Genomic DNA, 27,558 nt, shown 5'->3' on the forward strand with positions numbered 1-27,558 from the left:
GCGCTGGACGTCCAGCGCGATGTGGCTATATTAATTGCAGCCGCCTCAAGCCCTACGACAACGAGACGACTCGCGGGGAAAGAAGGCTCCATTCAATACTACGTGCACGATAAGTGGCCACCCACACGGCTGGGTCATACACTCCGTAGTCATTAGTGGCATAGATCCACACATGCGGTAGGATATCGCCAATGCAATTGATCCGACTTTGCTGCCTTGAATACAGTCTACCCACGCGGGATCGAGTCGACCCGGATGCGAGACTCAGTTGTCATTAATTCATTGTCTACTGACGCAGGATATATATCTACGGTCTCTGCACACGCCGCTATCGCTTGCAATCGTGACCCCCCCTGTTTGAGGCCCCTGCCATGCCCGCCAAGTTGAGGGTAGCAATTATGTGAGTAGGAGATTCCGGCTCGACTTGCTCATCTGTAACGTTCACCAGCGGCGCCGGGATCGGTGGCCTCACCTTCGCAGTCGCTCTGCAGAAGCTGTGCAAGGACGTTGAGGTCGTCATATATGAGGCAGCGTCACACCTCGCTGAAATCGGCGCTGGAGTGGGTCTCTGGCAGAGGCCCTGGAAAGTCATCGAGGAACTCGGGCTGGCAGACTCGCTCTTGCCCCTCGTGAACGGTAATCCAATGGATGGGTGTAAGCATCGAATCGCTGTCTCCGCTATACTGAAAGCTCACCGCCGACTACAGGGCAGAGCCTTGAGTACCGTAAGTGCGATCAACCGCAAGGCGTCTCCTTCTGTGAGGGTATACCGAAAGGTAAGGTTCGCTTACTCTTCACGTCCTTCTGAGTTGAACTGACTGTAAGTGTATTAGCGGGCTTTGCCAGCCTCCACAGGGCGAAATTTCAGCAGTTCCTCTTCGAACGCGTGTCGCAATACCATACAGTCATATTCTCCAAGCGACTGACTTCGTATACCGAGCTGCAGTCCAAGGACATCCTCCTTAACTTTCGCGATGGGTCATCTGCAACGTGCGACTTACTGGTTGGGTGCGATGGCATCAAGTCGACAGTCCGCAGCGTCCTATACCGTTCCTTGGCCGGGGAAGCGAGCGCTGGCGGTGATGAAGCGGAAGCGGCTGAACTTCGGAAGCACGTAGAGCCGGTATGGAGCGGTACGGTGGCCTACCGTGCTCTCATCCCAATGGACGCACTGGAGCTGGTGCATCCAAACCACCCCGCAACTCAGCGAGCCATGCTTGTGCGTCTATACCTCGCTTCTCATACATCATTTTGATCACTGTCTTGACAGTGCTTTGGCAAGAATAAGGTGTGTGCGTAGTTCACTGCTGCGAAGTCAAGTGTGCTTTAACTTGTAGCGATCTCGAACCAGCACCTCGTGCTCTACCCCCTCACGCGTGTAAACGCGATCAATGTAGTCGCCTTTGTCTCTCAGCCTGAGCTCGAGGAGACGATCTACGAGGGCCCATGGGTTCGATCGGCCTCAAGGGAAGAAGTCACCTCGCACTATGCGAACTGGGAGCCTGAAGTCAGGAGCATGTTGAACGTCAGTCTTACCGCCATTCTCATAGACGAAGCGTTATTGACACTGTAGAATCTGTACAGTGCATCAACGAAGTGTCTCTGTGGGCCATTAGCACGGTGCCCTCTCTGCCGACTTATTTCAGTAACGGTGTTTGTCTCTTGGGCGATGCGGCGAGTCACTTCGGCGAGCATCGAATTAGGAGCTGCATACTGACAAAGTCTGGTATAAGGCCCACGCAATGACGCCTCACCAAGGCTCCGGCGCAGGTCAAGCTATCGAGGTCAGCGTGCATTCAAAATGGGACTCGCTTTCATCACTGATAGGACGCGGTAGGATGGGTTTATCCTCGCAACCCTCCTTACGCAACCCGGTGTCACTCGCGACACCCTGCCTGTCGCACTCCAAGTCTACGACGCTCTTCGGCGCCCGTTCTCCCAAAACGTAGTACAGCTCTCGCGCAGCTCCGGCATGAGCTACCGCCTCAACTGCCCTGGCTTCGAGGCGCTGACGGAAGAGCAGAGCTACACTGGGACAATCTCCCCTGCGCAGCTAGACGAGGTGGGAAAGACGGTAATAGAGTTGACCAGTTGGAACAGGGATACGTCCATCATGACTGATCGTGATAGGGCACTGGAGTCGCTCGCTGCAGCTCTCAGAGTGGTATAACATATTGCCCCATTCGCCTGCCAGTGGCAGTGTATACTGCCGGTTCTCAGTGCGCACAACAGGATGCAGTAGTAATTCAGGCTGTACAGGCAAACATCAATATTGTAGTACTTAGCAACGACGTGATAATCCACACAACATGATCTCCAATATGAGCGACCTACGACCGCCACGAAAGTCGAGCGTAATTACGCAGGTACGTGGCACAGCGGACAAATCACCTTGTGCGCAGTCCTAACATTGTGACTTACACGGTAAAAGCGTGTAGATTATCTAGATAACCGAAAATAATGTATGTTACTGTCCCGAACATTGAAAGCTAGCCAATCAGAAGCCACGCCTTTCAATGTTCCGCTGCCTAACATATGCTATTTCCGATAACCTAAATAATATACACGCTCTTACGGCGTAAGTTACAATGTAACGACTCCGAGCAAGCCGGTTTGTCCGCTGTGTGGTCCGAGGCGTATCATGGCGGATGGGCATGGTAAATCAGTCTAATGTCGAGGCTGACGTAAACGTCGCGACAGCGCCTGCAACGATCGACAGCACATGTCCAATCGGTGGGCGTTCACGAGAATTCGACCGCCAACAGTTCTCCATGAGTTCCCAGACGGGATCGGACAAGCCCAGTGAAAGTGCATGAGAGGGGCGGAGAGGCCTTTTCCCTTGTAGCACCTGGTTATGTACTTGACCGATGTGCCGTAAGTTACTATACGGAGGTCGTCCTGCGAAGACCTGTCGCACATCGTTAACAATGCGAAGGCATGTATAGAAACTGTCGAAACAAACCTCCCACATCATGATTGCCAAAGCGTAAATGTCGCCTTCCAATGAGGCGTGTGCGTGACTAAGATCAAAACTCTCCGGATCCATTATCTCAGGCGCCATGTATTGCAGAGTACCTTGCCCGCCATTGCTCTGCGTTGCAGGATCTATCGTGTCCATATTATGAATGAGGGTTGTCAGGCCGAAATCACACAGACACGCGTGTCGTGTGCTGTCGATGAGGATGTTGCTCTGAGTAGTGAAGAGAGGTATGCGCATCTTGTTATCGCACACTGTTATGAATCTTGACAGAGAAGCGACTCACGCTCTTCAGATCGCCATGTGTCACAGTTTCCGAATGCAAATATTGCAGACCTTCACAAACATCCAGGAGCTGAATGTCCAATGTTATGGCTATGAGGCTATATCACCGACAATGCCAATGGTGAACACATACCAATTGCAGTCGATTCTCGGCCGGATACTTCTTGAGGAACTCGGTTATAGTGCCGTTGTCGACCCATTTGCTGACAATACACAATGGGAAGAGCTTCGTGTCAACGCCTAACATCGGCGTTATCCTCGGATGGCGGAGGCGTCGCCACATCACGACCTCCTGACACACATTCTAAGCGGACATGAGTTAACACCATGATCCACGGTACTCCATCAATTTAAGGTGTCCAACTGACTGGGTATACGCGCGATGCATTCTTGGCATTTATACGGATTGCTTTCAACGCCACACTGATCGGACCAGTGGGCAGACTGTATTGTCCGCGCCATACATCCGCATGTCCTCCGTGCTCCAAAGCATAGTCATCGCTCTTGCGCAATGAACTCGAACAAATAATATATGCTGGAGGAATGATACTGTAGTTTCGGCAAAGGCATCGAAGCACCTGGAAAATCTTCCTCAGAGGCCCCGTGGCTATTGGATAAGACGCATGACTATCAAGGGTCTGCACCGAAGTTACAATTCAGAGACCACTCATCACGTAGACTGACCACACAAACCTCAGAGAGAATCTTGACGGCAGCATGTGATGTTTTGAAATCGCTGCTTACAGCAGGATCGGTAGCCGCTAGACCACGATGCATCGTGTTCCCTCGCGGGTCCGTATTGGTAGAGTAGAAGTTGGCCCTCTGCGTTGCCAGTGCAAGTCCCGAAGGTCTGGTAAAAGGTTGGTAACCTTCTGAGGTAGCCAACGGGAGCCTTCGTTGCACACCTATGTCGTGAATGGCGACACTTTAGTCCCATTCATGCTACACAAGACAATGTGAGAGACACCCTATCGCGTTCGCGTCGTAGACGATTTGTCTCCGTCGTCTGCGGGGGTGCAGCTCGCGTGGAAGCGTGCTGTGCCCGGATCATACTATTCTCGTTTCCTTGACCATTCGCTCCACCTATATTGTGAGATGCAACCGATCAGCCCCTTCATGCCACACAAGACTACTATGCGGCATATTACCGCGTTCGCGTCGTTGATGATATTCCTCCGCATTTTGCAGACGTGCGACTGGCGTGGTCCCGCGGTGCGCCAACGTGGTGCCACCAATGTTGTCTGATCCACGATTTGAGCTGGATTGCCTTCGACGTCTGGTCACATTCCTATCGTCAGGAGTTCCGGCGGATGGCTGGGGTCTGGGGCATCTGTAGACTCCGGAGAGGTACTCACTGTAACTCAGCGGGAGGATTTAACTCTGTACGGTGTCTGTTCAAGTTACGACTATCAGCGCTTCCGAGTCTCTCGTCCACCCCCCGGTATCTCCTCGATGCAGCTGGTGCATGGTCACTGTGTTCAACTGAATTCCAGTTCGTATTTATGTGAGTTGATGGTGGTTCCCAAAGTTGCTGCGTATCGCGTCTGTCTTCTGGCCTACTTTCGTTCATTGATGTGACATCGCCTCACCTCAGGCTCACTAATAGTAGGGCTTGGCAACTCAGGCAACCAACCGTGTTCATCCTCAGCCATGTCGTCCCAAAAAAACGAGGGCATATCTGGCGGCGAATGGCAATTAGGATGATAGGGTATAGCAGTCATCGAAAGAAAGGTCTTACATCCTCCCGAACTGCCTCTCGTTATGGAACTGCCATTCGATGTGAACGACATTCTCGCTGTCGCAGGCACGTTTCTCACTACGAGTGGTGGCATCAACCTGCTCGGCGTCCTACCTCTTGATCCTTGTTCGTAGGCGGCAGCTTGCATGCCGTCGCAGCTGAGTAGGCTTTGATTAACCTGGAACGATACGTAGGCAGACCTTTCGGCCCCATCAGCATTGTTTCCTACGAGACACGAGCTGAGGCGACATTACCTCCAAACTATTCCTTAGATGCACAACTTGGAGGGTACGACGCAGGCGTCCAGTCGACTCATGGGTCTGCCTGAGGGCAAGATGCAGCTGAGAGGTGGTTGTGATCAGTGAGAGCCGCACATACATACTGACTTGCACTCGACGAGGCGGCCTCATGTTCGCCTCATGAGTAAGTTGGACGAGAAGCCGAGCCACATGCCCCCTGAGAACGAGCAAGGCGTCAGTTTCTGAGGGCAGAAGCACAGAGGAACCTGAGTTAGGTACTGATATAATACCGGTGACTCGGAGAGCGCGTTACAGACGTGGCATCTAATCCGCCGTATCAGCGCAACCTCTGTCAGCGTCGTCCTCAACACGATGTATATTGGCGATTCCAACGACTGAGAGGCTTCCTGCGTCACCGGTCATATGTAGACTTGATATAGACGATGCCTCGAAAGCCTCGTTCGAAATCATATGGCCATAGCCAGCAGACTGAATTTGCAACCCGATGCCGATGTTTCATTGAATGACCGGCTTTTGGTAGGCGATTAGCCGACTCATAACGTGAGAGCCGTAATAGAACAAAAATACACCGAAGGAAGCGCGATAGGCATGTCATCTCCGCCTCCTGGAGATCGCCTGCTACATACTGGAACTTGACTGGAACTTTGATGTCTCCCGCAATCGCCTGCGAATCGCCAATCCGTCAGCGAGCACACCAGACAACGCAAAGCCACAACCACGCACCGACTCGCGCGCTCGCGCTCAATCTCCCTCCTCTCGACCTCCTCCGCCGTCAACACCTCGAAGCGCGTCCTAAACTCCTCCGCCTCTTGCCAATCCCGCCACACGCTCCGGAGCGGCTTCGGCCCGCGCCCGTCCTTCGGCGCCCGTCCCCACGACAGCCCCAACCCCGTCTTGTCCTTGAGCAGGCTGAACCCGCTCCGGTCGCGCGGTCGGTCCTCGTCCGCGCCGTGCTGCTGCTCGAGCCCGAGCACGCCCCACTCCCACGCGTCGCGCTTGTGCTTGATGAGCTCCTCGTGCACGGCGTGCGCGACGAGCGGGACGGCCTCGCCTGAGAGCCCGAGCTCCGCGCAGAGCGTGCTCGCGAACTGTTCCGGGGTGAGAGAGGAGAGGAGGTCCCACTCGATGTGGTCGGAGAGGTGGTGGTTCGCGATTTGAACGTCAATCTGGGGTGTGGCACGTCAGCGAGCTTGATCGAACGGTACGGGCAAATATCGGACGCACGCTGAGGACGACACGACACTCGGGTACCTCGTCGCCCTCCATCAACTCGTCATCGTCATCCGTCTCGACCTCGAGATCCAGTTCTGCGACACCTGCATGCTCTTCCAACTGTGCGCGGATCTGAGCTGCAGCGGTATCCGCCCAGGGGTTCGTCGGGATGTCCAGGTCGGCGCAGAACGTGCGTGCAAACACCGCCGCGGGCTTGATCAGGTCTTCGTGTAGGTTCCATACGAAGCACCGAGTCTTGTATTCGATACATGTCGGTCTCAAACTCGACTCTAATAGGCATCAGCGCTGTGGACTTTCTCGCCTGATACTCTAGGAGTTCGGAGGAACTGCAGTATATGTGTGAGATGTCGTAAAGCACCCACAGAGACAGGACGTACAAGTAAGCGTGTTTTGTGGGTGCTATTGGGTTCGCGGAGATGAATCTCGAAGGCGGGACCATGCCCAAGTAGCTTTGGTCCAGCTCGTTTCTTTGCGGTTGCTGCGGGGGTGCGGGCTGCACAGTAACTTATATTAATGGTGGGCGTCGACACACCAGCGCGAAATACCGATGCGCCAACACGTGCTTTCAAGTTAGTCGCGCAGCGCGCACCGCGGCACAACAAACGCGACATGGTATCTGAGCATGGGATATGGTACGGGATATCCAAAAATATATTTTGAATATCCCGTTCGGGGATATTGTGATCGGAGATATGGAAAGTCTGGATGCTCAAAGTATCCCGAGATGGAATACTTTGAATTTCCCCACATAGTATCGCAGGCCGGGATATGGTGAGGGATGTTTAGAATATCTCTGGCCACTGTGACAATGATGTCCATTTCCGTCTACCCATCGTCCTAACCACGTTGCTTGTTTTCTATTGTCCAGTGTCATGCGCGGTCACGGACATGTCACGCCGCAGGCCCGAGCTGCTACTTACCGTAAAAGGTAACTTTGGCTCCCTGCCGCCGCGGCGAGTCGCGGTACGGTGTCGCGTCGCGGTGTGGTGTGTCGCGTCGCGTCGCGGTACAGTGTGTCGCGTCGTGTCATGGCATGGCATGGCGCGTCATGTCATGGTACGGCGCGTCATGTCATGTCATGGCACGGTACGGTGTGGCGTGGCATGTCACGATACGGCGTGTCATGGCATGGCATGGCATGGCATGGCGCCGGCGCGGCGTGTCATGGCATGGTACGGTACGGTATGGCACGGTACGGCGTGTCATGGCACGGTACGGCGCGTCGTGTCATGGCACGGTACGGTGCGTCATGGCATGGCACGGCGCGTCGTGTCACGGTATGGCACGGCACGGCGCGTCGTGTCACGGTATGGCACAGTACGGCGTGTCATGGCACGGTACGGCGCGTCGTGTCATGGCACGGTACGGCGCGTCGTGTCATGGCACGGTACGGTGCGTCATGGCATGGCACGGCGCGTCGTGTCACGGTATGGCACGGCACGGCGCGTCATGTCACGGTATGGCATGGGCCGCATGGCATGGCACGGCGCGGTACGGTACGGCGTGCCGTGTCATGGCATGATGGTATGGATAATGGTACATATACTTCGCTCATGTCGCTTTATTACAATCAAATTATTCTTGCATTGTACTGTGACAGCCTGAGTTGAACAGGTATTGTATTGGCGTTAGGTACAGCCTGAGCCTCAATAATGTATGTAGGGTACAATTTACTTCAGTGGCATGACATAAGCACCATGCTCGCACTGTGCCATGACACGGCACGCCGTACCGTACCGCGCCGTGCCATGCCATGCGGCCCATGCCATACCGTGACATGACGCGCCGTGCCGTGCCATACCGTGACACGACGCGCCGTGCCATGCCATGACGCACCGTACCGTGCCATGACACGACGCGCCGTACCGTGCCATGACACGCCGTACTGTGCCATACCGTGACACGACGCGCCGTGCCATGCCATGACGCACCGTACCGTGCCATGACACGACGCGCCGTACCGTGCCATGACACGCCGTACCGTGCCATACCGTACCGTACCATGCCATGACACGCCGCGCCGGCGCCATGCCATGCCATGACACGCCGTACCGTGACATGCCACGCCACACCGTACCGTGCCATGACATGACATGACGCGCCGTACCGTGACATGACGCGCCATGCCATGCCATGACACGACGCGACACACTGTACCGCGACGCGACGCGACACACCACACCGCGACGCGACACCGTACCGCGACTCGCCGCGGCGGCAGGGAGCCAAAGTTACCTTTTACGGTAAGTAGCAGCTCGGGCCTGCGGCGTGACATGTCCGTGACCGCGCATGACACTGGACAATAGAAAACAAGCAACGTGGTTAGGACGATGGGTAGACGGAAATGGACATCATTGTCACAGTGGCCAGAGATATTCTAAACATCCCTCACCATATCCCGGCCTGCGATACTATGTGGGGAAATTCAAAGTATTCCATCTCGGGATACTTTGAGCATCCAGACTTTCCATATCTCCGATCACAATATCCCCGAACGGGATATTCAAAATATATTTTTGGATATCCCGTACCATATCCCGTGTTCAGATACCATGTCAGGTTTGTTGTGCGGTGCGTGTCCCTCCGCTTGCCACGAAGTCCGAACCATGCGAGCCTATCAGCGCTGTCACACATCGAAAACGCCGAGGCGTCTAGATGTCGTGACTAAATGGAATACCCTCCTCCTCCTCCTCCTCTCCTGCGTGCGGAAACTCAAAGCGGCAAGAACTCAGTACGTACTTAACCATATACCAGTCTTCCACACCTTCTAGTTGGCCACACGGTACTATATGATCTTCTGGATCCAACAGGAACGTCCTGTGACCAGATCAGCACCACCTCGTCGCGCGCTTTTTCGGGCGGCTGCGACAGTGCCTTCGTATTCAACGCTTCTGAATTGGGGACAAGCACGCGGGGAGCAGGCGGCGTCCTTGGTGCTCCCGATGGCTGCTCTTGCGATGGATCGCTCGGCGGCGACAGCCTTCGAACACGAGCACGCCAGGGCAGCGGGTCGAACGAGGAGCACTCTGAGCACGGAGCGTGGCTTTCGAAACGTACGCCACGATTACGTCCGACTCTTGCGAAGGGTTGACTCGACGTGAGATGCATGCGGTTCCTGGAGGTGAATGAGTAACAGCCAGTTCGGAACATAACTTACACTTACAATGATTTCCCAGTCGTCGGAAGTGGCTGCCACCCACAGCCAAACCTACAACCATCATCACGCCCCCTCACGTTTTCACTCATGGCCACGTTCCCATGTGCAATGCATGCCTTTATCGACGCAGTGCCAAGCCCTCATAGGCGACTGTGGCAGCGACAAGGTACATCGCGACAACAATCGAGGAGCGAGTATGCGTACCAGTGGTCTGCAAGTCGCTTACGCCAGTCCCCGCGCTCTTGCATGCGTACGACACTGTACGCGTGCTCAAGCTAAATGTTTGCACCTCGCCATGCGCGTGGCCTTGAACAGTAACAAAGAGGTGATCGCAAGTGGAGATGAAAGAGGAGGAGCCGGGCTCGGGCAGCCAAAGTGGACGTGAAGGCTCGGAATCAAAAGGTGAGCCTTTTGCTAAGTATACCTAGTCTCCCCTAGGCAGACCCTAAAGAAGACCTGTTTGAGTGGGGGAGAGGACGGTCTTCTAAGGAAGTACAGTATACCAATGCTCACCGCTTCTGCTGCCAGTGCCCACGCAACTTGGAGCAGACATGTCAACGAACAAACCGTTGACCCCGTCTGCTTACTTGTTCATCCTCCCACGCAGACGCGGTCCGCGGAGCATTTCCAGTCATCAACGATACTCGCCTCGCGTAGCCGACGGGGTTCGTCGCTGCCCAATGCACAGCGCGAACATACCATGTAGTATACTACGGCAAAGGGGCCATTCAGCTGACTCCCGGAGGGAGGCGGCTGAGTGGCCTCCTGGGTTAGTATTGCTACCAAATGATTTGGACACGGATAGTTACATTCGTGTTGTATACAAGATGAATAAGACACGCGAGCGCATATTGAACTTCCGTAGCGTAGCACGGGCTTCGGCTAGTAAGCCATACAACACGACCTCCGAATTCTATGGCGCCGAAGATGCTACGTTCGACACAAACCCCTCACGTGCGCCGTATGGAGGGTCTTGGTGTGCGACTACCGAATATGTGGGGGTATCCAAGTCGAGGATAGGTGATATAGAGCGTGTCGATTGCCAGTGTCCAGGCTTCGATGTCGCGAGAGCGTATGTGAGGACCGGTAGCACTTGCCCAATCGGCGGGCGTTCACCAGGGTCCGACCGCCAACATCTCTCCATGAGGTCCCAGACAGAATTGGACAAGCCCAGTGACTCGGAAAGAGCATCGACAACACGAGATGGCCTCGTCCCCCGTAGAATCTCGCGTTGGATTCGACCAACGTGCCACGAGCCATATGGGGGCCGTCCTGCGAAGACCTAGTATTCGAGTCCAGGCAATATCAATGCGGGGCCAGTATGTGCATATGAATCATTGAGACAAACCTCCCACATGACGATTGCCAAAGTGTAAATATCGCCTTCTAGCGAGGCATGCGCATGTCGAAGCCCGAATGACTCCGGGTCCATGATTTCGGGTGCCATGTATTGCACAGTACCTTGCCCGCCATTACTCCGCGTGGCAGGATCTATCGTGTTGATACTGTGAATCAGGGTTGTCAGCCCGAAGTCGCACAGACGTGCATGTAGTGTGCTATCGATGAGGATGTTGCTCTGAGCAGATAGGGAACCATGAGCGTGCTGTCATTGGACGTTGTTATGGATGTGGTCGGTAGACCAGCGACTCACGCTCTTCAGATCGCCATGTGCGACGGTTTCTGAGTGTAAGTATTGCAGTCCTTCAGCAACATCCACGAGCTACGTGTGTGTTATTATGGTGATGAGATTGTGTCATGACGACGATGTCGACAAAAACGAACATACTAATTTCAGTCGATTCGCGGCCGGAGTCCGTTTGAGAAAAGCAGTGATAGTGCCATGTTCTGCCCATTCGCTGACAATACACACGGGGAAGAGCTCCGTGTCGACGCCTAGCATTGGGATGATCCTCGGATGGCGGAGGCGTCGCCACATGATGACCTCCTGACATACACTCTGAGTGAACCCCCAAAAGCAAGGTCAGTCACGGTTCACGGTTATATGACGATTCGAAAGATCAAACAGACCGAACGTATGCGAGACGCAGATCCCGCGTTGATACGAATTGCTTTGAGCGCCACGCTCACCCAGCCAGTGCCAGACACGAGATATTCTCCGCGCCATACATCTGCATGTCCTCCAAATTCCAACGCGTGCTCGCCGATCTTGCGCAATGAGCCAGAGCGTATGTTATATGCTGGAGGAATGATACTATAACTCCGGCAGAGGCACCGAAGCACCTGGAACATCCTTCTCAGAGGCCCAGAGGCTATTGTTGTATACGCAAGACTGTCAAGGACCTGTACCAACGCTCCCAATCAAGATTTCCTCAACACATATACAACTGACTGCCCGAACCTGTGCAAGCACTGCAGCGGCAGCATATGCAGTGTCGTATTCACTGCTTGTATCTTGCTTCTGAGAATCTTCACTATTGTGTCCATTAACTATAGTTGATGCCGATTGGCAACACCCGAACAAACATAACTTAGATATGTTTTATGGGATACGATAGAGACTCACAACGTAGCACGACCTGCTGATCGTGAGCGCTCTGAGCACTATTATAGCCTTCAAAGCATCACCAATCACCCTCGAGCTCACATCCATTGAGCTTTCAAGTGACTCCAGCTTCCGTGCCGGCCACAGGCTAACGATGCGCTTGGATGACTGCGAGGCCGAAAGCTATTACATCAATGTACACCATATAGGGCTACGGAGCTTATTACCTTCTGGCTATCGTCTGCGTGGATGTTTCGTGGAATTGACCCGAATTTGTCAGGCCGGAGGCGAGTCGAAATGGCTCCCTGAGAGTGGAGTGAATCTCAGCGATGGCTGTGCGGTGAGGACGTTCGCTAGCGGGGGATGCGCAATGGGTGGCCTTATAGCTTGCTTAGACGCTGCCACAGCCTGCCAGAGGTACATGTCCCGTGCGCCCATCCACTTTACTGTGAAGGCGCCAGGGCCGAGGACTGTGCAGACGCCAGTAGCACGGCAGACTCTGCAGTTGGGTTAGTACGTACCTGACATCGTGCTAGTGAGAATGCGTTGTGAACATGTCATCTGAAACATATCAGCGTGTCCATTGCCCTGCATTCACTGTCAACGTTGCCCTCAGCACGAGGCATTGAATAGATGGAAAACCACGTTCCTACTTTGGGATGCAGTGCCAAGTTCAATTCGCAGTCCGCTGTCGACGTGTCGCTAAACATTCGGCTCCAGTCATGCCTGGACGATTAACTGATCATTATAGTAGAAGTCATACAACAAAGTCAGATCAGAGGAAGCGCGACAAGTTCGTCACCGCCGTCTCCTGGAAATCGCCTGCGACTGGAACTTTGATGTCTCCCGCCGCAACCGCCTGCGAAGCGCCAACCCGTCAGCGAGCACACCAGACAACGCAAAGCCACAACCACGCACCGACTCGCGCGCTCGCGCTCAATCTCCCTCCTCTCGACCTCCTCCGCCGTCAACACCTCGAAGCGCGTCCTAAACTCCTCCGCCTCTTGCCAATCCCGCCACACGCTCCGGAGCGGCTTCGGCCCGCGCCCGTCCTTCGGCGCCCGTCCCCACGACAGCCCCAACCCCGTCTTGTCCTTGAGCAGGCTGAACCCGCTCCGGTCGCGCGGCCGGTCCTCGTCTGCGCCGTGCTGCTGCTCGAGCCCGAGCACGCCCCACTCCCACGCGTCGCGCTTGTGCTTGATGAGTTCCTCGTGCACGGCGTGCGCGACGAGCGGGACGGCCTCGCCCGAGAGCCCGAGCTCCGCGCAGAGCGTGCTCGCGAACTGTTCCGGGGTGAGAGAGGAGAGGAGGTCCCACTCGATGTGGTCGGAGAGATGGTGATTTGCGATTTGGACGTCAATCTGGGGTGCAGCACGTCAGCGAGCTTGATCGAACGGTACGGGCAAATATCGGACGCACGCTGAGGACGACACGACACTCGGGTACCTCGTCGCCCTCCATCAACTCGTCATCGTCATCCGTCTCGACCTCGAGATCCAGTGCTGCGACACCTTCATGCTCTTCCAACTGTGCGCGGATCTGAGCTGCAACTGTCTCCGCCCATGGTTCCGTTGGAATATCCAGGTCGGCGCAGAACGTGCGCGCAAACGCCTCGGGCTTGACCAAGTCTTCATGTAGATTCCACACGAAGCAATCTCGTATTCGATGCGTACCGGTCTCAAATTCGACTCGAATAGGCACCAGCGCTGTAGGCTTCCTCGCCTGATACTCCAGAAGCTCGGGAGAACTACAGTATACGCGTGAGAAGGCGTGAAGTAACTACAGAGCCAGGACTTACAAGTAATCGTGTTTTGTGGGTGCTATTGGTTTTGCGGAGATGAATCTCGATGGCGGGACCATGCCCAAGTAGCTTTGGTCCAGCTCGTTTCTTTGCGGTTGCTGCGGGGGCGCGGGTTGCACAGTAATGGTGGGCGTCGACGCACCGGCGCGAAACACCGATGCGCCAACAGGTGCTTTGCTCGACAGTCGCGCAGCACGCACTGCGGTGCGTGTCCCTCCGCTTGCCACGAAGTCCGAATCATCCGAATCAATCTCTCCTGCGTCTGGGAACTCGTCGCCCGACCCTGGCTCTGTGTAGTTCACGGCGCCTCCACGACGTGAGGACCGAGTGTTGATCGCAGCCTGTGTTGAGGTCCCTGCGCTGTTGAGGATCGGTTGCATGAGAAGCGTGGTCCCGGTGCGCAGTCTCGATGCATATGTCGAATGGAGTGCTTGTGGGCGCGCCGGGATGGCGGTGGTTGGCTGAGAGCCATAGGCAGTAGGGTCGGCGGGGGGTATGGTGGATGGTGCACGAGTAGGGAGGGATGTTTGGTAGGCGGAAGGACTGCCGGGGGTCTGAGCGGTCGCGAGTGTGCTGCCTCGGGCAGCGCGCGCGCGCGCGCGAGTAGGATTGCTCCTGCCATTCGCCGGCGGAGGTGTCAAAGAGTTGGACCAATGCCGAATGTTGTTATAGTAGGCTAAACATCGTGAGCTGACGTATGCCGGAAGTGAAAGTGTACCGTACCTGGATGTGGAACAGCTGGCTGAGGCGCGACCATCGCGGACGATTGTGCGGGTCGCGGCTGTATGGCGGGCAGAGCTCGTCCTTGCGCGTCGGTCATAGGACACAGCCACCAATAGTGCAGTCACCAATGCTGACGTCGAGGTTTTGTCTTTCCTGGACGTCTTCGAGCCCAGTGTGCGTGATGACAACTGCAAGCCCGGCAGTACGATCGGCTTTGAACTTTTATTCTCCTTCGAATTTGCTTGAATAATCCACCAAGCAGACAAGCAGTGCCAAGAGGCCACTTGATTGATACAGTTCAGTCAATTCTGAGCTTGCAAAAGGCGAAGAGAAGATTGGTCAAAGATGCAGGCGAGTTCGCGGTCGCGGCCGTTCAAGTTGCGCGAAGACGAGCGACGCGTTCGTCACACGTGACATGCGTGTGACAGACGCGTCGGATCATTTGGTAATTTAGTTATACAGAAAGTACTTATAAATATAGTTGTTTTCTACAAGCCTTCCTGATCAGAGGACAATGGCCTCCATTATAAGTTGGTGAGAGACCTTTCTGGTCTCCTGCATCAAGGAGACCCTGGATGTATTTTCAAGCTTCCAAATTTTCCGGCAAAGAACAAGTATCATAGGCACTCGGGCTATCTACTTCAGTTTAGCATGACAGCCAGGTTAATTTATCTTACTAATCTTGGAGCTTTCCTCCTATATATTATGCCCCTAATTCGCTACTACCGCTTCCGCACAACTTCATCTTGAACCGCTACCTGGAAGCAAGCAAACTGTATTGCTACATGTTCTGCGTGCCTCGTTATGCATGCATTTCTCCAAAACTTACCAGCAGTTGCTGCTCACGCTCCCGCCAGAGCTGAGGGATAGCGCCATCGAGTACCGCAAGCTCAAGAAGTTGATTAACCAGGTTGTGACGGAGCTTACATCGCTCGGTGGGTGCATTTGATCCAAGGCACCACGACGAAGTGCTCACAGGACTTTAGGACTTGCCCCAGAGGTTCTGCACGATGTCTTGCAGCCAGGAGGCGCCGAGTTCACCGCACCCCGGACAATCAAAGTCAACGAGCAGGAAGTCGAAGTGAGTGTCGGCTCATCAAGCAGGCCTCGCGCGTTATTTACGTCCCGCCGTTTCGTCTAGGTGATTTATGAACTGAGGCGTGTCGAGGACCACATTGAACCTCGCCTCCGCCTACGCATCGAGTCACACGACCAACCCGTCGACGGTTCCCCCGCCGGTACAGCCGGTATAAGTGCTCCAGGTGACGGCCTTGAAGTCGGTGACGATCGCATAACGTCAACTATGGAATTTGGCGTTGGTCCGGATGGCGTGGAATACACAGACGAATCCATTCTCATATCACCTGGAGTAGCGGAGGCGGCATCGTCGGCGAACTCCCCGTAAGTCGTGCCTTTACTCTCTTTTGGCATTTCCTCATGGTACACAGACCCGACGCCCACGAAGTCGTCATACCGCTCGCCTCCGACTCGGCCTTCTACCAGCTGCTCACGCAGGCGCTCCAAATCCTCAGCTCTCGCCTGACGGCCGTCCGGCTCGACTTCGAGTCCAAGCTACATGCCCTCTCCCGTAGCATCTCGTTCGCCGCACGCCCCATGTCCGCCACGCAGTCCTTCCGGGCCCACTCCGCGCACGCGACGCACCCCTCCGCCATCGAAGTGCAGACGCCGTCGCACATCCCCTTCGCGGCAAGCAAGTCCGACCTGTACGCCTGGCGGGAGATCTTCCAGCTGTACATGGACACGGAGATCTTTGAGAGCCACGCAGAGGCCAGCCGCGGCGAGCGCACGATCGAAGAAGCCGAGGCGCGCATGGCGCGGTTCCTCGAGCAGCTCGAGTCCCGCGGGCTGGCGAGCGGGCGGCGGTTCACGGTGAGGGAGAGCAGGGACGCGCTGCAGATGTTCCTCAGCCTGAACGCGTTCATCCTCGACCTGCGCAAGTTCCAGCACGCGACGGCGGAGGCGACGCGGAAGATTCTGAAGAAGCACGCGAAGCGGACGGCGCTGCCGCTCCCGCCCGCGCTCGCGTCGCCGTTCATGGTCCCGGATGGCGCGAACCCGCGCACGTTCTCGATCGTGCTCCCGCCGGCGGGCGGGCCGTCTGCGCTCGTGCCCCGTTCGACGGTGTCGCTGTCGCACCTGCTCGGACAGGCGCTGGGCGAGACCATCCTGCCGATTATACCGCACATTGACGACTATGCGTGTCTCATCTGCACGAACATCGCTTTCAAGCCTATCCGGCTCTCTTGCGGGCACCTATTCTGTGTACGGTAGGTGGCTCCGCCGCATGTTTGTTGAGGTTGCGCTGACCGTGTGGCCCCAGGTGTCTGGTGAAGATGCAGAAGCGCGGGCAGGATCAATGTCCGATGTGTCGCGCGCTCACTGTCGTGTCTGCGAATCGATGTAAGTCACGTACCTCCCGCTCTGGTGTTATGTTCCTGACGTCTGTGGCAGCCAACGTCGACTGGGCGATGCTCAACTTCATGAAGGATTGGTTTCCGATCGAGTCGAAACAGAAACTACGACAGAACGAGAGGGAAGTGGCTGAGGAGGAACTGGAGGAACTGGGTATTGACAATCCCAATTGCATCGTAATGTAGTTCATGCATAGGACATTTTCTTGGGCTGTCGTAACTTATGATTCTTGGGATGTTGGTAATACTAAACTGGTTCATATTTCAGAAGCAAGTTGGTATCTCATGTCCAGTGGTGCTGAACCGGTAATGCAACAATACTGTTCTACACCCGCAACACGGAGGTTTTCCCTTCAACCTGCTAGACTTAGTTTCATACATTTTCAGCTTGAGGTGGCGTGTGGCAACATTATGCAAGTTTTCCCGTACGCGATTCGCTTTGCTGCACCAAAATCGCAGTACTTACCATTTCAGAGGTCTACGGATCGATCGTGAGAGGCATGACGACATCAAGAGAGAACTTCGCAGCAAGTCAACTACATACGTCACCACGCCACACTTCCCGATCGGGCAAGACACCTTCCTGTTTTGACACACCGTCGGCGGTCATTTTCCCTGTCACCCTTCCATTTCACAATGTGAAGGAAGCTGCTCGGGGAATACTTAAACTGCGTCCAGGGCAAGTGAATGCAGACGCCTTCTTGTCCTCAAACTCCCATCTTCCCACGCTGTCTCCTTAACACTGACGTATTATAATACTGAACACCCGCCCTTTGGATATTGTAGCATACATTCGCTAACAAAAAGAGGTCCGTGCATCCGCTACACTTTGCGTTATGCTACAAGAGATAGAGACTTCTGCTCAGGTTGTGCGAAGTCGTGCTGCAGTAGGCTGCAGTGCCTTGACTCATGACAGGCGTCTACTATGACCTTCGACCGAGCGTCGGATATCTGCATGATCACAGATGATCATCTACATATGATCATGCATCTATGATAGGACGCCTCGAGGCACTTTTGAGGCCTCCGAGCTCGACATAGCGCCGTACTTCGCGGGCAGGAAAGCAATTGCTTAACTTACCAGTACGGCACAGCGCATGGAAGTGAGTATAGGCCAGTCGCTCGTCAGCTCACTACGACGTGCCTCGTCCGTCCGCGACGCGTCCGTTCTGGTCGCAGATATTCGTATAAGCGAATAATGTCATTGAGGACGCCGCGGGAGCTGAAGTTTATTCGAATTGCCAAGCTGGGCGACCCTCCCAAAATCACGGATATTCCCGATATTCCTCGAAACGGATAATCCCCAATCGTTCGTGACTGCGGTGTCCTTCCTTATCCCCGCATATGCAGTCCTTCATTTGCTGATTCTCCCCAGCCCTCTAGAGGTTGTTTCTGCCACGGTCCTTTCTTGCTTTCGGCCTCTCGAGGCGTCCTCGTTCACTGGTATCAACGCGTGGTCGTCGCCGTCGCCTGGGTCCTGGGCGCCAACGCGGTACTCCAAGTCCTCCACCAATCCACACCTCCACACCTTCTCAGCCAATTTACGCTCCCTCTTGTCGCGCACAGTACACAATGCGCTCGATTCCACTACCCAGAACCCCGCGAGAGCGGCCTCAGCCCATCGAAAACCGCGGCTCGATGCTGAGAGCGTCAATCCTAGAGAGCGCCCTAGAGCTTGGCGTAGGTGGGAGCGGGAGTGCCGTTGCGAGGTGGATGTTCAGCCCTGTAGAGGAGGGCGACGAGGACGTCGATGCAGAGGTACGTGAATTCAGCGTGTCCCAATATCCGTCTCACCCGTCTGGTAGACGGAGGCATCTCCGAGCTTAACCTACGCATCGACTGCCACTTCCGATGATTCCTTTCTCTCCAACACTCTTTCTCCACGAATCCAGCCCGGCGCTGGTATACTACTCCAACAGGTGAAACCACCTAACCCGGCAGGTCTCGTCCCTCCTTCCTACTACGCATCCCGCGAAGGTCTTTCTCCTATCAATGAGGGTGTGCAACACATACAGTTCGACCTCAGCGCGTCGCCCGAGCCTCGAGTTGTTTCGCCAATACCACCGACTGGGTTGGGTAGCAGATTTCGCAAACTCCGGCTTAATGCTAACGGAGACGAAAGCGACGGAGGATACATCAGCGACGCAGGCAAAGGCAAGAAGGACAAGAAGAAAAAGAGCAAGAAAGAGAAGGGTGACGGGAATGGGACCGAGTACGAGAGCGACGGCGGCTATTTCTCAGAGGCGAGTCGGACGCAGCGCAAGAAGTTGAAGAAGGACAAGAAAGCTGCAAAGGAGAAGGCAGCTGAGTCGCCGACCACAGACTACGAGACGGACGGTGGTGGAGTCGGTCGCGCGAAGACCAAGAAGACGCGCAGCCGAAAGGCCTCAGTCATGTCTGCTGGCACTGGCGACGATAGCGACGGCGGGAACGTGTCAGAGTCGTCAGCGAAGAAGAAGGGCTTCTTCCGCCGATCGCGCAAGAAACGCGACGCGGACGACTCGCCCGCCCAGGAAGTCCCACCGGTACCCTCGCTGCCCGCTGACATGAAGCCTCTCCCTATCGCCGGCCGCTACCTGCGAAGCCCAACACCGAATATGTCGGAGCTGTCGCGCATCGTTTCCGACACGTCTCAGAGGTCGTCGGATATGTCGCGCACAACGACCGAAACGTCACGTACGATGTCAGAGTTTTCGCGCGCGACGTTCGAAACATCACGTACTGCCACTCCCGTGATCAACACTCCCGACGAGGCCAGTTTGATATCTTACGCGTCGACGGACCCTGACGCGGGATCGATCATCGCGCGCGAAGGACTCACAAAGGCATTCGGGGACGCGAAGTCCATACACAGGCCCAGTTACGACGTGCTTGCGACTTTCCGAAATCAGTCGCCAACGCCCAATCAGCCGGAGGACTCACATGGTGCATTGTCTCCGACGTCCCATCCCTTCGGGCGGGTGTTTAACTCACCTAACCAGTCGCCCAGTAACAGTCCCTCGAAGTCGAAGAACGCAAAACCTGTCATCTCCGCTCCCAACACCGCCATGCTGAATGCGAAACACGTCCCGGCACCCCTGGTGCTCAGCTCGCCAACGTCCGTCCGCTCACAAGTCGCTCAGCAATATACACCCGGATCGGACTACATCATGGTCACTCCGCAGGCCACATCCATGCCTAGTCAGACAGTGCAGCACCAAGAATCAGAAGCAGCGCGACCCGATTCCGATATCTTCCTCCCTTCGCCAAATCGGAGAGGATTCAATGACAACGGCCCGCCGAGTCCGACAACTAGCCAGTCTTCTCTGCGCCCGCAAGTGCTTGCGTACTACAACATCCCTCCACCGACCCCGCCGCCACAGGGTCCACTCCCAGACGTGCCCCCGGAGCCACCGAGGGCGTACTTCGCTGCGTCTACAGAGCTCTCACGCACCGTGTCTGCAGACGATGCGCGCGCACGCAGCCCATTTGCTCGATCACCTCTTTCCGCGAGCCGAGCGAATCCACCAACTCGCGCGCTCCCGCTCACGCCGGTGTCTGCGCCCATGCATTCTGCACGGTCAGCATCAGAGTCGGACGCACGGTCGCCGTCGCCCCCAGAGGGCACACTGTCCGTGCCAATCATCTCCGAACCGGTCCCTCGCGGCCAGCGCGGACGCACTTCACCGTTTCCTACGTCACCCGTGCTGCCTGCGCGGGCCCTGTCGCCCGTGTTCTCGCGCTCCGAGTCGCCTATGACACCGGTGAGTGCGGGCCCAGCCATGAGTTCTCGTGCAGAGCGAATGGGCCGCTTCATCGGGAACAAGCCTTCGTCTGCAGATGGGTACGCATCGTCGAGTGGCTGGCGCGATCCCGCACGCCTCGATGTGCAGTGGGCGCCGCGTTCGAATTCTGCACTTGAACAGCGGAGACCAGACGCGTTCGATGCGCCGCCGGTGAGAAAGAAGGTCTCCTTCGAGGACGAGAGGCCGTCCATGGACGAGCCCGAGGACGAGCTCGTGTACGCCGGGGAGCGCTCGGAGCTGCACATGGGCGACGAGTCGGACATGGAGGACGAAACGGAGCCAGTCGTGGACGACGACCGCTCGGTCTACCCAGAAGACGACGATCGCTCGCACTACGGGGACTCGCGCCCAGGCACGATGTACTCCGAGGGCGAGGGCGGCGACCGGTACAGCATGTGGAGCCAGTCGGACGGGCGGCGGAGCTTCTTCGACGAGGACAAGAGCGCGGCGACGCGTGACCGGTTCGTGAAGCAGGTCGAGAAGATGTACGGCGAGTACAAGGTCCCGCCCGTGCCCACGCTGAATACACGACAGCTGAAAGGCGGCGTCGTCGGGTGAGGATAGGATGACTGCCCTCTTGTGTGTGCTCTATTGGATCCTTGCTGTACCAGGACGGACTGGGCGCCCGGTAATCCTTTGTTCTGGCTAATCTGGTTGGTTTGGTATATATGTGGTTGTTGTCGTTCGCTTCGCTGTTCGTATGGCTTTCCATTTGCAGGTCACCCCCACCCCCCTCTCTCTCTCATTTCGGTGTAGATTGATTGCTTTCTACGTTCGTCTACCAGTGTCTCCCCTACTGTATGACTTCCGCTGTAGATCATTGTCATGGCCTAGCGTATAATATGTATGTGGTAGGCTACGGCTCTCGTATATCTTGGGCTTCGGATCAGAGATATCTGCCGATATGAAAGGCGGCGGATCAAGTTCAATATTGGAGGAAATTGAGAACTCGAAGTGGGGCCGTATGTGGAACGGTCGCATCGGCACCTGTTCGGTGCGCATTATACGAGTCCGATTCCATTATAATCCACGAACTACAGTACGATTAGAGCAGTAGTACAACGAAGTCCATGTGTATGCAGTCCGTATAGTTGAGTCCATGCATAGCAGAGTCCAGGTAAGTAACAGCACCGGCAACGGATCGATCACGCTTCATACGGAATGATGTTGACCTGGACGGGGTAACAAGTGCTATAGTCGTAATTGCTGTTGTTCGTGCTAGCTTCGTACACGAGGACGATGTTGCCCCACGAGGATGTCGCCTCGCACAGCGACAGACTGTCTGCGTCGTTGTTCACCGCGAGTTTCGCGTAGTCTGACTCATTGTCCGCCTGCAGGAAGTGATAGTCAGTTCCGCTCGGATCATATGGCTCGGCGGGACAGACGTACAGCGGCGCAGTAGATGAGAGCAGGCTCCGGATCCGACTCGTGCTCGGTGACGAAGAAGGCTACTTCCGCACCGGACGCGACCGTGAAGTCGTACGCGCCCAGGCCGTCCTCGTCGGGCCGGGGATGGGGTAGAGCGCACCACCCGAGAGAGTGAAGTACGGCCACTCGTTCGAGTGCCATGCCGCGTACGTCTAGAACAGGGACAGGGTGATCAGCCACGCATGCCTGACGGGTGTAAGAAACTGCTCACGGAAATGGCCCACTCGCTGGCCGCGGGGCTCGTCCCGGCGGGTCCCAACCGAGGACGAGCGGGGCGCCGGTGCTGTTGCTGTTGGGCGACGACGTGTTGTACGCCGCGAGGGTGAAGTTGTACGACGGAGAGTCGGTGGAGCCGTCCGCGAGGCCCGTGCACGATGCCCCGCTCTGGCGGACGCTCAGGTTCGGCATGGCCGACACCGATGCGGCGAGGAGTGCGAGGAGGCTGGCGAAGGCGAACATCGTTGGTGAAGTCAAGGGAGTGGTTGTAAGACTGGTCGGGAGGAGGAGAAGGAGGAGGTAAAGTTTTTAAAACGTCGGGGCGTTGTCGATCCTGCTCCGAGTCGCGCCCCTTTTATACAGCGGGAGCAACTTCAGCAGTGACGCACCTCGGAGACAGGAGACCGGGCGAAGGGGCCTTGGCAGGCCGTCCCGGCTGTGCTGGATGACCGACGGCGACGCCGGCCGCCCCAGCTGCAGCTCCATAGGGCCGCTCAGGCTGTTCTCGATGGCGCGGTCGACATCGACCACCGCGCCGACACTGACAGAAGCAGGACAGAAGAGTCGTCCTTGGCCGGCGCTTAGCACCGGCGCCTCTCCACCTTGTGTACCGTTGGTGCATGTTGGCAGCTCACTGACCGATATCGCATCCTGCAAAAGAAACCCCTTCTAGATCGCATGTCTGTGCCCTCTGCTTGAGGAACTGCGAGCCGTCCATGGGCTGTGCACTCAGGCCGGCGCCGGACGCTCGTCACCGACGTGGGATGGACACAATATGGACTCACATGATGGCAGCATGTGCACACTGTACCGCCCTATATAATTATTGATCATTGAACGCAAGAGTCAGCAAGACCGATGCAATCGTTGAGGTTCAACTGTGTCACACTCTGCGCCAAGCCTGAGGACCAACCGCCCTGAGGTCGTTTCTGATTGAAGGGTATGCTGATGCCTTTCTTGAGGGAATGGATCCGCCGTAAAGGTTACAAGAGTGAATGTGGGCTCGAATTAGATGGAGCACGATCACATACCCTGTACAGCTTCAATTGCAGTCTCAGACATAGCGAAACATGTCGTCTTCGCGGATCCTACAGCACTAGATCGCCACACGGCCTACCAAGACCGGTCCATTCGTCTCTTAGACTTTCAGTAATCACTGCTGGTAGCGACAGGTAGCGACGCGATCACCTCTCGGAAACCACAGGCACACCGCTGACGGCTGTCTGTGCACTCGTGAGTGCGTGCGATCACCGAGATGACACGGACTCCAGCAAGCAGTGGGATCAAAGCCATCCGGACGGTGAACGCGTCCGACATTGTGACTTTCATTATGTTGATATCTGTGTTACTTTTGGACAGTCCAAGCTCTCGGATACCGGATCCGTTTACCGCACAGCGAACTTGTCTCGGGCCTTTACGTTCCTTCGTACGTCTTCGTCACGTAGGCTTCGCTTCGAGGGCCTCAAATAGCGAACGCGCGTACTTCTCGCATCCTGTTATGGTTTGTCAGAGACCTGTTTGGAGGACGGTAGGAATGTCTTACAGCCATGTATGTCTTCAGCTGAGTCAGGACCACTTCGCCTGAGCCTGTGAGCCGCATGGCTTGCAAGCTAGGATGAGCTTTCAAGGGGAATGAGTAGACCAGAAAGAGCCGGATGGGGGTCGAGGCCTCCTCTGGCAATGTCGCATCCAGGAAGTGTAAGGATGGAAGCTACCAGGACGATCGCACATTGATTAAGCGTCTCCAAAGAATGGGATATATGCGCACCATGTTCAATGTCACGCATACGGGCCATCTATCTCTTCCATCCAGAACCTCGCCTCGTCCCAGTAGTCCGGGAGCTCAAAGTCTGCAGCGGCCCTCGCCATGTCGCGTGTGTCGAACCGCTCGTAATGACGGGCACTCCTTCCACCTCCATAGCGTCTGTACTCTTCAATGTATCTCCGAACTTGCGCGCTTGGTACTGTATAGGCCGCGTGCGGGGCACCTTCGTGTCCCACAGCGCTGCACGCGCCGCCATGAAGAGTGCGTCGACGACGTTGCCCGAGTCGGTGAGACGACGAGGTCGACACTAAGCATCCACGCCTTCTTGTTCGGCAGAATACCGAGGTTGTTAGGATGAGGGATGGGTGGGAGAGGGTTTGGTGCAGGATGGTGGTCAGATCGTATTGCAGCTCGTCGAGCGCGTTCGCGGATAGGTGTGGGTACGCGGATGGAGAACTATCTTTGAAAGATTCATCAATGTAGCGGACATGGCCCTGACGGGTGCGACGAGAGGCCAGTGGCCGCGACGAGGTATTGGACGAACCATGTTACTGAGCATGCAAGCCTGCCGCCGTCAACTCCGTCGCCCAATTCAACATCTTCAACCTCCAACTTCGTCGCGGCCAGTATCTCTGTGCCTCCGCCACCTTCTTGCGTAGCCTTTCCGATGTTCAGCTTCGCACTACCGTTCGCGAGAGGCGCGACGCCTGTCTCTAGCAGAACTGTCCGAAATCGAGCAAGGACCGACCATCGGCGCGTAATGGAGGGGTCGCCTTCAGGGAACTTTGGATGTATCCTCTCTCGGCCTTTGATATAGAGGAAGAAGTCATCAGTCTGCGAATAGCTTGGGCGAGCGAGATCGTATGTAGCACGAAGTAGTACAGAGAGGTACAGTGCCGAAAACATTGGCGCCTAGATTCGGGAATCGGTATCGGTGGCTGCGGTGCCTCCGCGCGGTACGAATCTTGAATCAATACTACGCCGACGCGTTGACCGAGTTCTCACTTGACTTTCTCTTCAAAGCTCAAGACTGAACTGCTCCATGTATCCAGGTAAGTATCCGCGTGTCAATGCTGATGCTCACGCTGAAACCGACCACGCTGGACAGCCCAGGCTCATGTCATCAAGACATTCAACAAGCTCATCGAGCTCCTACCACCCCCAGATCAGACCAAGGTACGTACTGTAACTTGTTTCTAGTAGAAATTCATCGACATGATCCACAGCCTCAAATCATACTCCTCGCAGGAGGGGTCACTCCTTTCAGGAACGACACAGACCGAGAGCTGAGCTTCCGGCAGGTCTGACCGATTTCCATGTTCTGCGTGGCCTCGCGTTCAAATGTCAGTAGGAATCCAACTTCTACTACCTCTCAGGATGCGCCGTTCCGTCGTCGTACCTCCTCCTGACCTTCCAGCACGGCACCTCGCTCGCAGAACGGCTCCTGGCGCAGCTCTTCATCCCGAAGATTGAGCTAGCCGACCTCATGTGGTCCGTGCCGCCACCGACGGCGGAGGAGGCATCCAAGCTTTACCAGGCAACTCCCGTCCAGTATCTAACGATCTTCCGAACGCGATCAAGGAGCAGATGAAAGCCTATCCGGGCGCGACCTTCCACGTCCTCCCCAAGGGCTCTCCGCTGTTCCCGATCTTGCCGGCTCAATACACCGCACTCATTCTCCCGCCGCATGCTCCCGCCACCGACGAATACCTACTCCCTGCGCTGCACCGTGCACGGCTCACGAAGGACGCGGGTGAGATCGAGGCGATTCGGAAGGCGAACGCGATCAGCTCTCGTGCGCATGAAGTCGTCATGCGTGTCCTCGGCCGGGGCGTGCGCGGAACTATCACACGAGGCAAGGGTGCCGGCGCTGACAGGCCATTGCTGCCCGGGGAGTGGCTGATCGAGAAAGAGGCCGAAGCGGAGGCACTCTTCGTCGCCTCTTGTCGGAGAGAAGGGTATGCGTGCACTAGTAGAGACTTCATAAATGCGACCTGACACAAAGCTGCTAGCTCTGTTCATCAGGCATACCTCCCCATCGTCGCGGCATCAACGCGCGCGTCCACTCTACACTACTGCTGCAATGATCGCGAGTTTGCCTGGGGGCCCGTTGGCGCGCACGACCACCAGAACGGCGACCATCTCGCTCACGGCGCAGATCGGCAGCTGAATCCTCAGGTACTCCTAATCGACGCCGGGTGCGAATGGGATTGCCATGCGTCTGACAGTGAGTGTCGATATGTTCGCGATATCATGTCAGAGCACTAACGAGGGTCAGTCACCCGCACAATGCCCGTCGGGAACGGCGGCAAGTTCACGCCCGAGGCGCGCGCGATCTACGAGCTCGTCCTCGAGATGCAACGGCTCTCCATGGAGGCGCTCAAGCCGGGCATCCACTGGGACGCCATCCAGCTGCTCTGCCACCGCACGCTCGTGCAGGGCTTCCAGCGGCTCGGGATCTTCAAGACGCCCAACTCGCCCGGCTCCGGCTCGTGGAACGCGGAGGAGGCGATCCTCGTGAGCGGCGTGAGCACGGCGTTCTTCCCGCACGGCGTTGGGCACTCGCTCGGGCTCGATGTGCACGACGTGCCGAGTGCGAGCAAGCCCGAGCGGAACGACACGATTGGCAAGGGCGTGGAGCTAGGTCACGAGTCGTTCTATGCGTACCTGCGGCTGAGGCTGCACCTCGAGGAGGGCATGGTGGTGGTGAGTGCTTGAGCGGCGTCTGGTCCCGCGGGACGGCTGAATGACGCTATTTGTAGACGGTCGAGCCGGGCATCTACTTCTCGCCTCATCTCCTCGCCCCTGTGCGCGACTCGAAGCATATCGACCATGAGGTCCTGAAGCGATACGAGGCCGTGGGCGGCGTCCGGATCGAAGACGTCGTGGTCGTCACCCAAGATGGCTACGAGAATCTGACAACCGTGCGGAGCGACACGGACTGGGTCGAAGGTGTGTGCTCTGGTGCGCTGTAAACATTAAATGTTCTTGTATTGTAGGAGCAGATGTGTAGCAAAGGCAACCTGCACACGTTTGTATAATCATTTGGGTTCGCTGACAGGGTGTATGCGCATGCATTATGGGTTGCCATCCCACCTCCTGGCAGTCAGAAGGCAGATACTCAACCTGACTCTCATATGTTGGGTGGATCCGCCACCTATGCAACCCGTCAGGCAAGATCGAGACGCAATGTTCTGAAAGAAGCTCTAAGTGCGCATCAAACCCGCTCAAAGCTTACTTGGGTACTAGGTTCGA

The 27,558-nt window shown here is 56.1% G+C and overlaps 12 protein-coding genes across 12 annotated transcripts; 4 read left to right on the forward strand and 8 right to left on the reverse strand.

Annotated features, from left to right (window-relative positions):
- Window positions 1-271: 271 nt before the first annotated feature.
- On the forward strand, window positions 272-2,328 carry B0H18DRAFT_997787 (FAD/NAD(P)-binding domain-containing protein). Its single transcript, XM_048045469.1, has 9 exons — window positions 272-400; window positions 449-654; window positions 708-776; window positions 834-1,219; window positions 1,271-1,288; window positions 1,352-1,525; window positions 1,585-1,674; window positions 1,734-1,784; window positions 1,838-2,328. Exons 1-9 carry the CDS (start codon window positions 372-374, stop codon window positions 2,168-2,170), a joined length of 1,356 nt encoding a protein of 451 aa, XP_047895170.1. The 5' UTR covers window positions 272-371; the 3' UTR covers window positions 2,171-2,328.
- Window positions 2,329-2,662: 334 nt separating this feature from the next.
- On the reverse strand, window positions 2,663-3,855 carry B0H18DRAFT_874225 (kinase-like domain-containing protein; the record flags this gene model as incomplete). The annotated part of the gene is made up of 5 exons (XM_048040338.1): window positions 2,663-2,908; window positions 2,963-3,190; window positions 3,264-3,332; window positions 3,396-3,566; window positions 3,631-3,855. Coding segments are annotated over 5 exons (939 nt in total), but the record flags the coding sequence as incomplete, so codon positions are not given.
- B0H18DRAFT_219876 (uncharacterized protein) lies at window positions 3,840-5,004 on the reverse strand. Its single transcript, XM_048037175.1, has 6 exons — window positions 5,001-5,004; window positions 4,618-4,940; window positions 4,411-4,550; window positions 4,228-4,345; window positions 3,956-4,167; window positions 3,840-3,900 (listed from the first exon to the last, which is right to left on the reverse strand). The coding sequence occupies exons 2-5, from the start codon at window positions 4,830-4,832 to the stop codon at window positions 3,957-3,959; spliced, it is 684 nt and encodes a 227-aa protein (XP_047895172.1). The 5' UTR covers window positions 4,833-4,940; window positions 5,001-5,004; the 3' UTR covers window positions 3,840-3,900; window position 3,956.
- An 874-nt stretch (window positions 5,005-5,878) lies between these two features.
- B0H18DRAFT_1117520 (uncharacterized protein) lies at window positions 5,879-6,932 on the reverse strand (the record flags this gene model as incomplete). The annotated part of the gene is made up of 4 exons (XM_048033598.1): window positions 5,879-5,924; window positions 5,984-6,426; window positions 6,485-6,762; window positions 6,821-6,932. The coding sequence occupies 4 exons, from the start codon at window positions 6,930-6,932 to the stop codon at window positions 5,879-5,881; spliced, it is 879 nt and encodes a 292-aa protein (XP_047895173.1).
- Window positions 6,933-9,196: 2,264 nt separating this feature from the next.
- On the reverse strand, window positions 9,197-10,185 carry B0H18DRAFT_219979 (uncharacterized protein). The gene is made up of 3 exons (XM_048037176.1): window positions 10,164-10,185; window positions 9,657-10,095; window positions 9,197-9,608 (listed from the first exon to the last, which is right to left on the reverse strand). The coding sequence occupies exons 2-3, from the start codon at window positions 9,737-9,739 to the stop codon at window positions 9,233-9,235; spliced, it is 459 nt and encodes a 152-aa protein (XP_047895174.1). The 5' UTR covers window positions 9,740-10,095; window positions 10,164-10,185; the 3' UTR covers window positions 9,197-9,232.
- Window positions 10,186-10,327: 142 nt separating this feature from the next.
- On the reverse strand, window positions 10,328-12,030 carry B0H18DRAFT_997823 (kinase-like domain-containing protein). The gene is made up of 6 exons (XM_048045470.1): window positions 12,010-12,030; window positions 11,679-11,951; window positions 11,437-11,607; window positions 11,302-11,370; window positions 10,999-11,226; window positions 10,328-10,932 (listed from the first exon to the last, which is right to left on the reverse strand). Exons 2-6 carry the CDS (start codon window positions 11,898-11,900, stop codon window positions 10,564-10,566), a joined length of 1,059 nt encoding a protein of 352 aa, XP_047895175.1. The 5' UTR covers window positions 11,901-11,951; window positions 12,010-12,030; the 3' UTR covers window positions 10,328-10,563.
- A 921-nt stretch (window positions 12,031-12,951) lies between these two features.
- B0H18DRAFT_1117521 (uncharacterized protein) lies at window positions 12,952-14,711 on the reverse strand (the record flags this gene model as incomplete). The annotated part of the gene is made up of 5 exons (XM_048033599.1): window positions 12,952-13,012; window positions 13,072-13,514; window positions 13,573-13,900; window positions 13,952-14,630; window positions 14,678-14,711. The coding sequence occupies 5 exons, from the start codon at window positions 14,709-14,711 to the stop codon at window positions 12,952-12,954; spliced, it is 1,545 nt and encodes a 514-aa protein (XP_047895176.1).
- Window positions 14,712-15,425: 714 nt separating this feature from the next.
- B0H18DRAFT_997830 (SPX domain-containing protein) lies at window positions 15,426-17,444 on the forward strand. The gene is made up of 6 exons (XM_048045471.1): window positions 15,426-15,612; window positions 15,664-15,758; window positions 15,819-16,078; window positions 16,126-16,965; window positions 17,019-17,098; window positions 17,150-17,444. Exons 1-6 carry the CDS (start codon window positions 15,486-15,488, stop codon window positions 17,293-17,295), a joined length of 1,548 nt encoding a protein of 515 aa, XP_047895177.1. The 5' UTR covers window positions 15,426-15,485; the 3' UTR covers window positions 17,296-17,444.
- A 1,237-nt stretch (window positions 17,445-18,681) lies between these two features.
- On the forward strand, window positions 18,682-21,452 carry B0H18DRAFT_1117523 (uncharacterized protein; the record flags this gene model as incomplete). Its single annotated transcript, XM_048033600.1, has 2 exons — window positions 18,682-18,867; window positions 18,915-21,452. The coding sequence occupies 2 exons, from the start codon at window positions 18,682-18,684 to the stop codon at window positions 21,450-21,452; spliced, it is 2,724 nt and encodes a 907-aa protein (XP_047895178.1).
- A 587-nt stretch (window positions 21,453-22,039) lies between these two features.
- Window positions 22,040-22,781, reverse strand: B0H18DRAFT_1117524 (uncharacterized protein; the record flags this gene model as incomplete). Its single annotated transcript, XM_048033601.1, has 3 exons — window positions 22,040-22,225; window positions 22,284-22,474; window positions 22,547-22,781. 3 exons carry the CDS (start codon window positions 22,779-22,781, stop codon window positions 22,040-22,042), a joined length of 612 nt encoding a protein of 203 aa, XP_047895179.1.
- A 908-nt stretch (window positions 22,782-23,689) lies between these two features.
- B0H18DRAFT_997850 (uncharacterized protein) lies at window positions 23,690-25,200 on the reverse strand. The gene is given in 10 exon segments (XM_048045472.1): window positions 23,690-23,712; window positions 23,778-23,838; window positions 23,900-23,960; window positions 23,980-24,023; window positions 24,082-24,249; window positions 24,307-24,359; window positions 24,424-24,610; window positions 24,645-24,759; window positions 24,848-25,025; window positions 25,052-25,200. The coding sequence occupies 8 exon segments, from the start codon at window positions 25,131-25,133 to the stop codon at window positions 23,924-23,926; spliced, it is 864 nt and encodes a 287-aa protein (XP_047895180.1). The 5' UTR covers window positions 25,134-25,200; the 3' UTR covers window positions 23,690-23,712; window positions 23,778-23,838; window positions 23,900-23,923.
- A 66-nt stretch (window positions 25,201-25,266) lies between these two features.
- B0H18DRAFT_997853 (Creatinase/aminopeptidase) lies at window positions 25,267-27,404 on the forward strand. The gene is made up of 8 exons (XM_048045473.1): window positions 25,267-25,355; window positions 25,412-25,479; window positions 25,571-25,621; window positions 25,655-25,849; window positions 25,885-26,261; window positions 26,316-26,530; window positions 26,582-27,009; window positions 27,066-27,404. The coding sequence occupies exons 1-8, from the start codon at window positions 25,346-25,348 to the stop codon at window positions 27,276-27,278; spliced, it is 1,557 nt and encodes a 518-aa protein (XP_047895181.1). The 5' UTR covers window positions 25,267-25,345; the 3' UTR covers window positions 27,279-27,404.
- Window positions 27,405-27,558: the final 154 nt, after the last annotated feature.

Source organism: Fomitopsis serialis (assembly GCF_022376445.1).
Source record: "Fomitopsis serialis strain Sig1Antser10 chromosome Unknown B0H18scaffold_21, whole genome shotgun sequence".
NCBI classification, from domain to species: Eukaryota; Fungi; Basidiomycota; class Agaricomycetes; order Polyporales; family Fomitopsidaceae; genus Fomitopsis; species Fomitopsis serialis.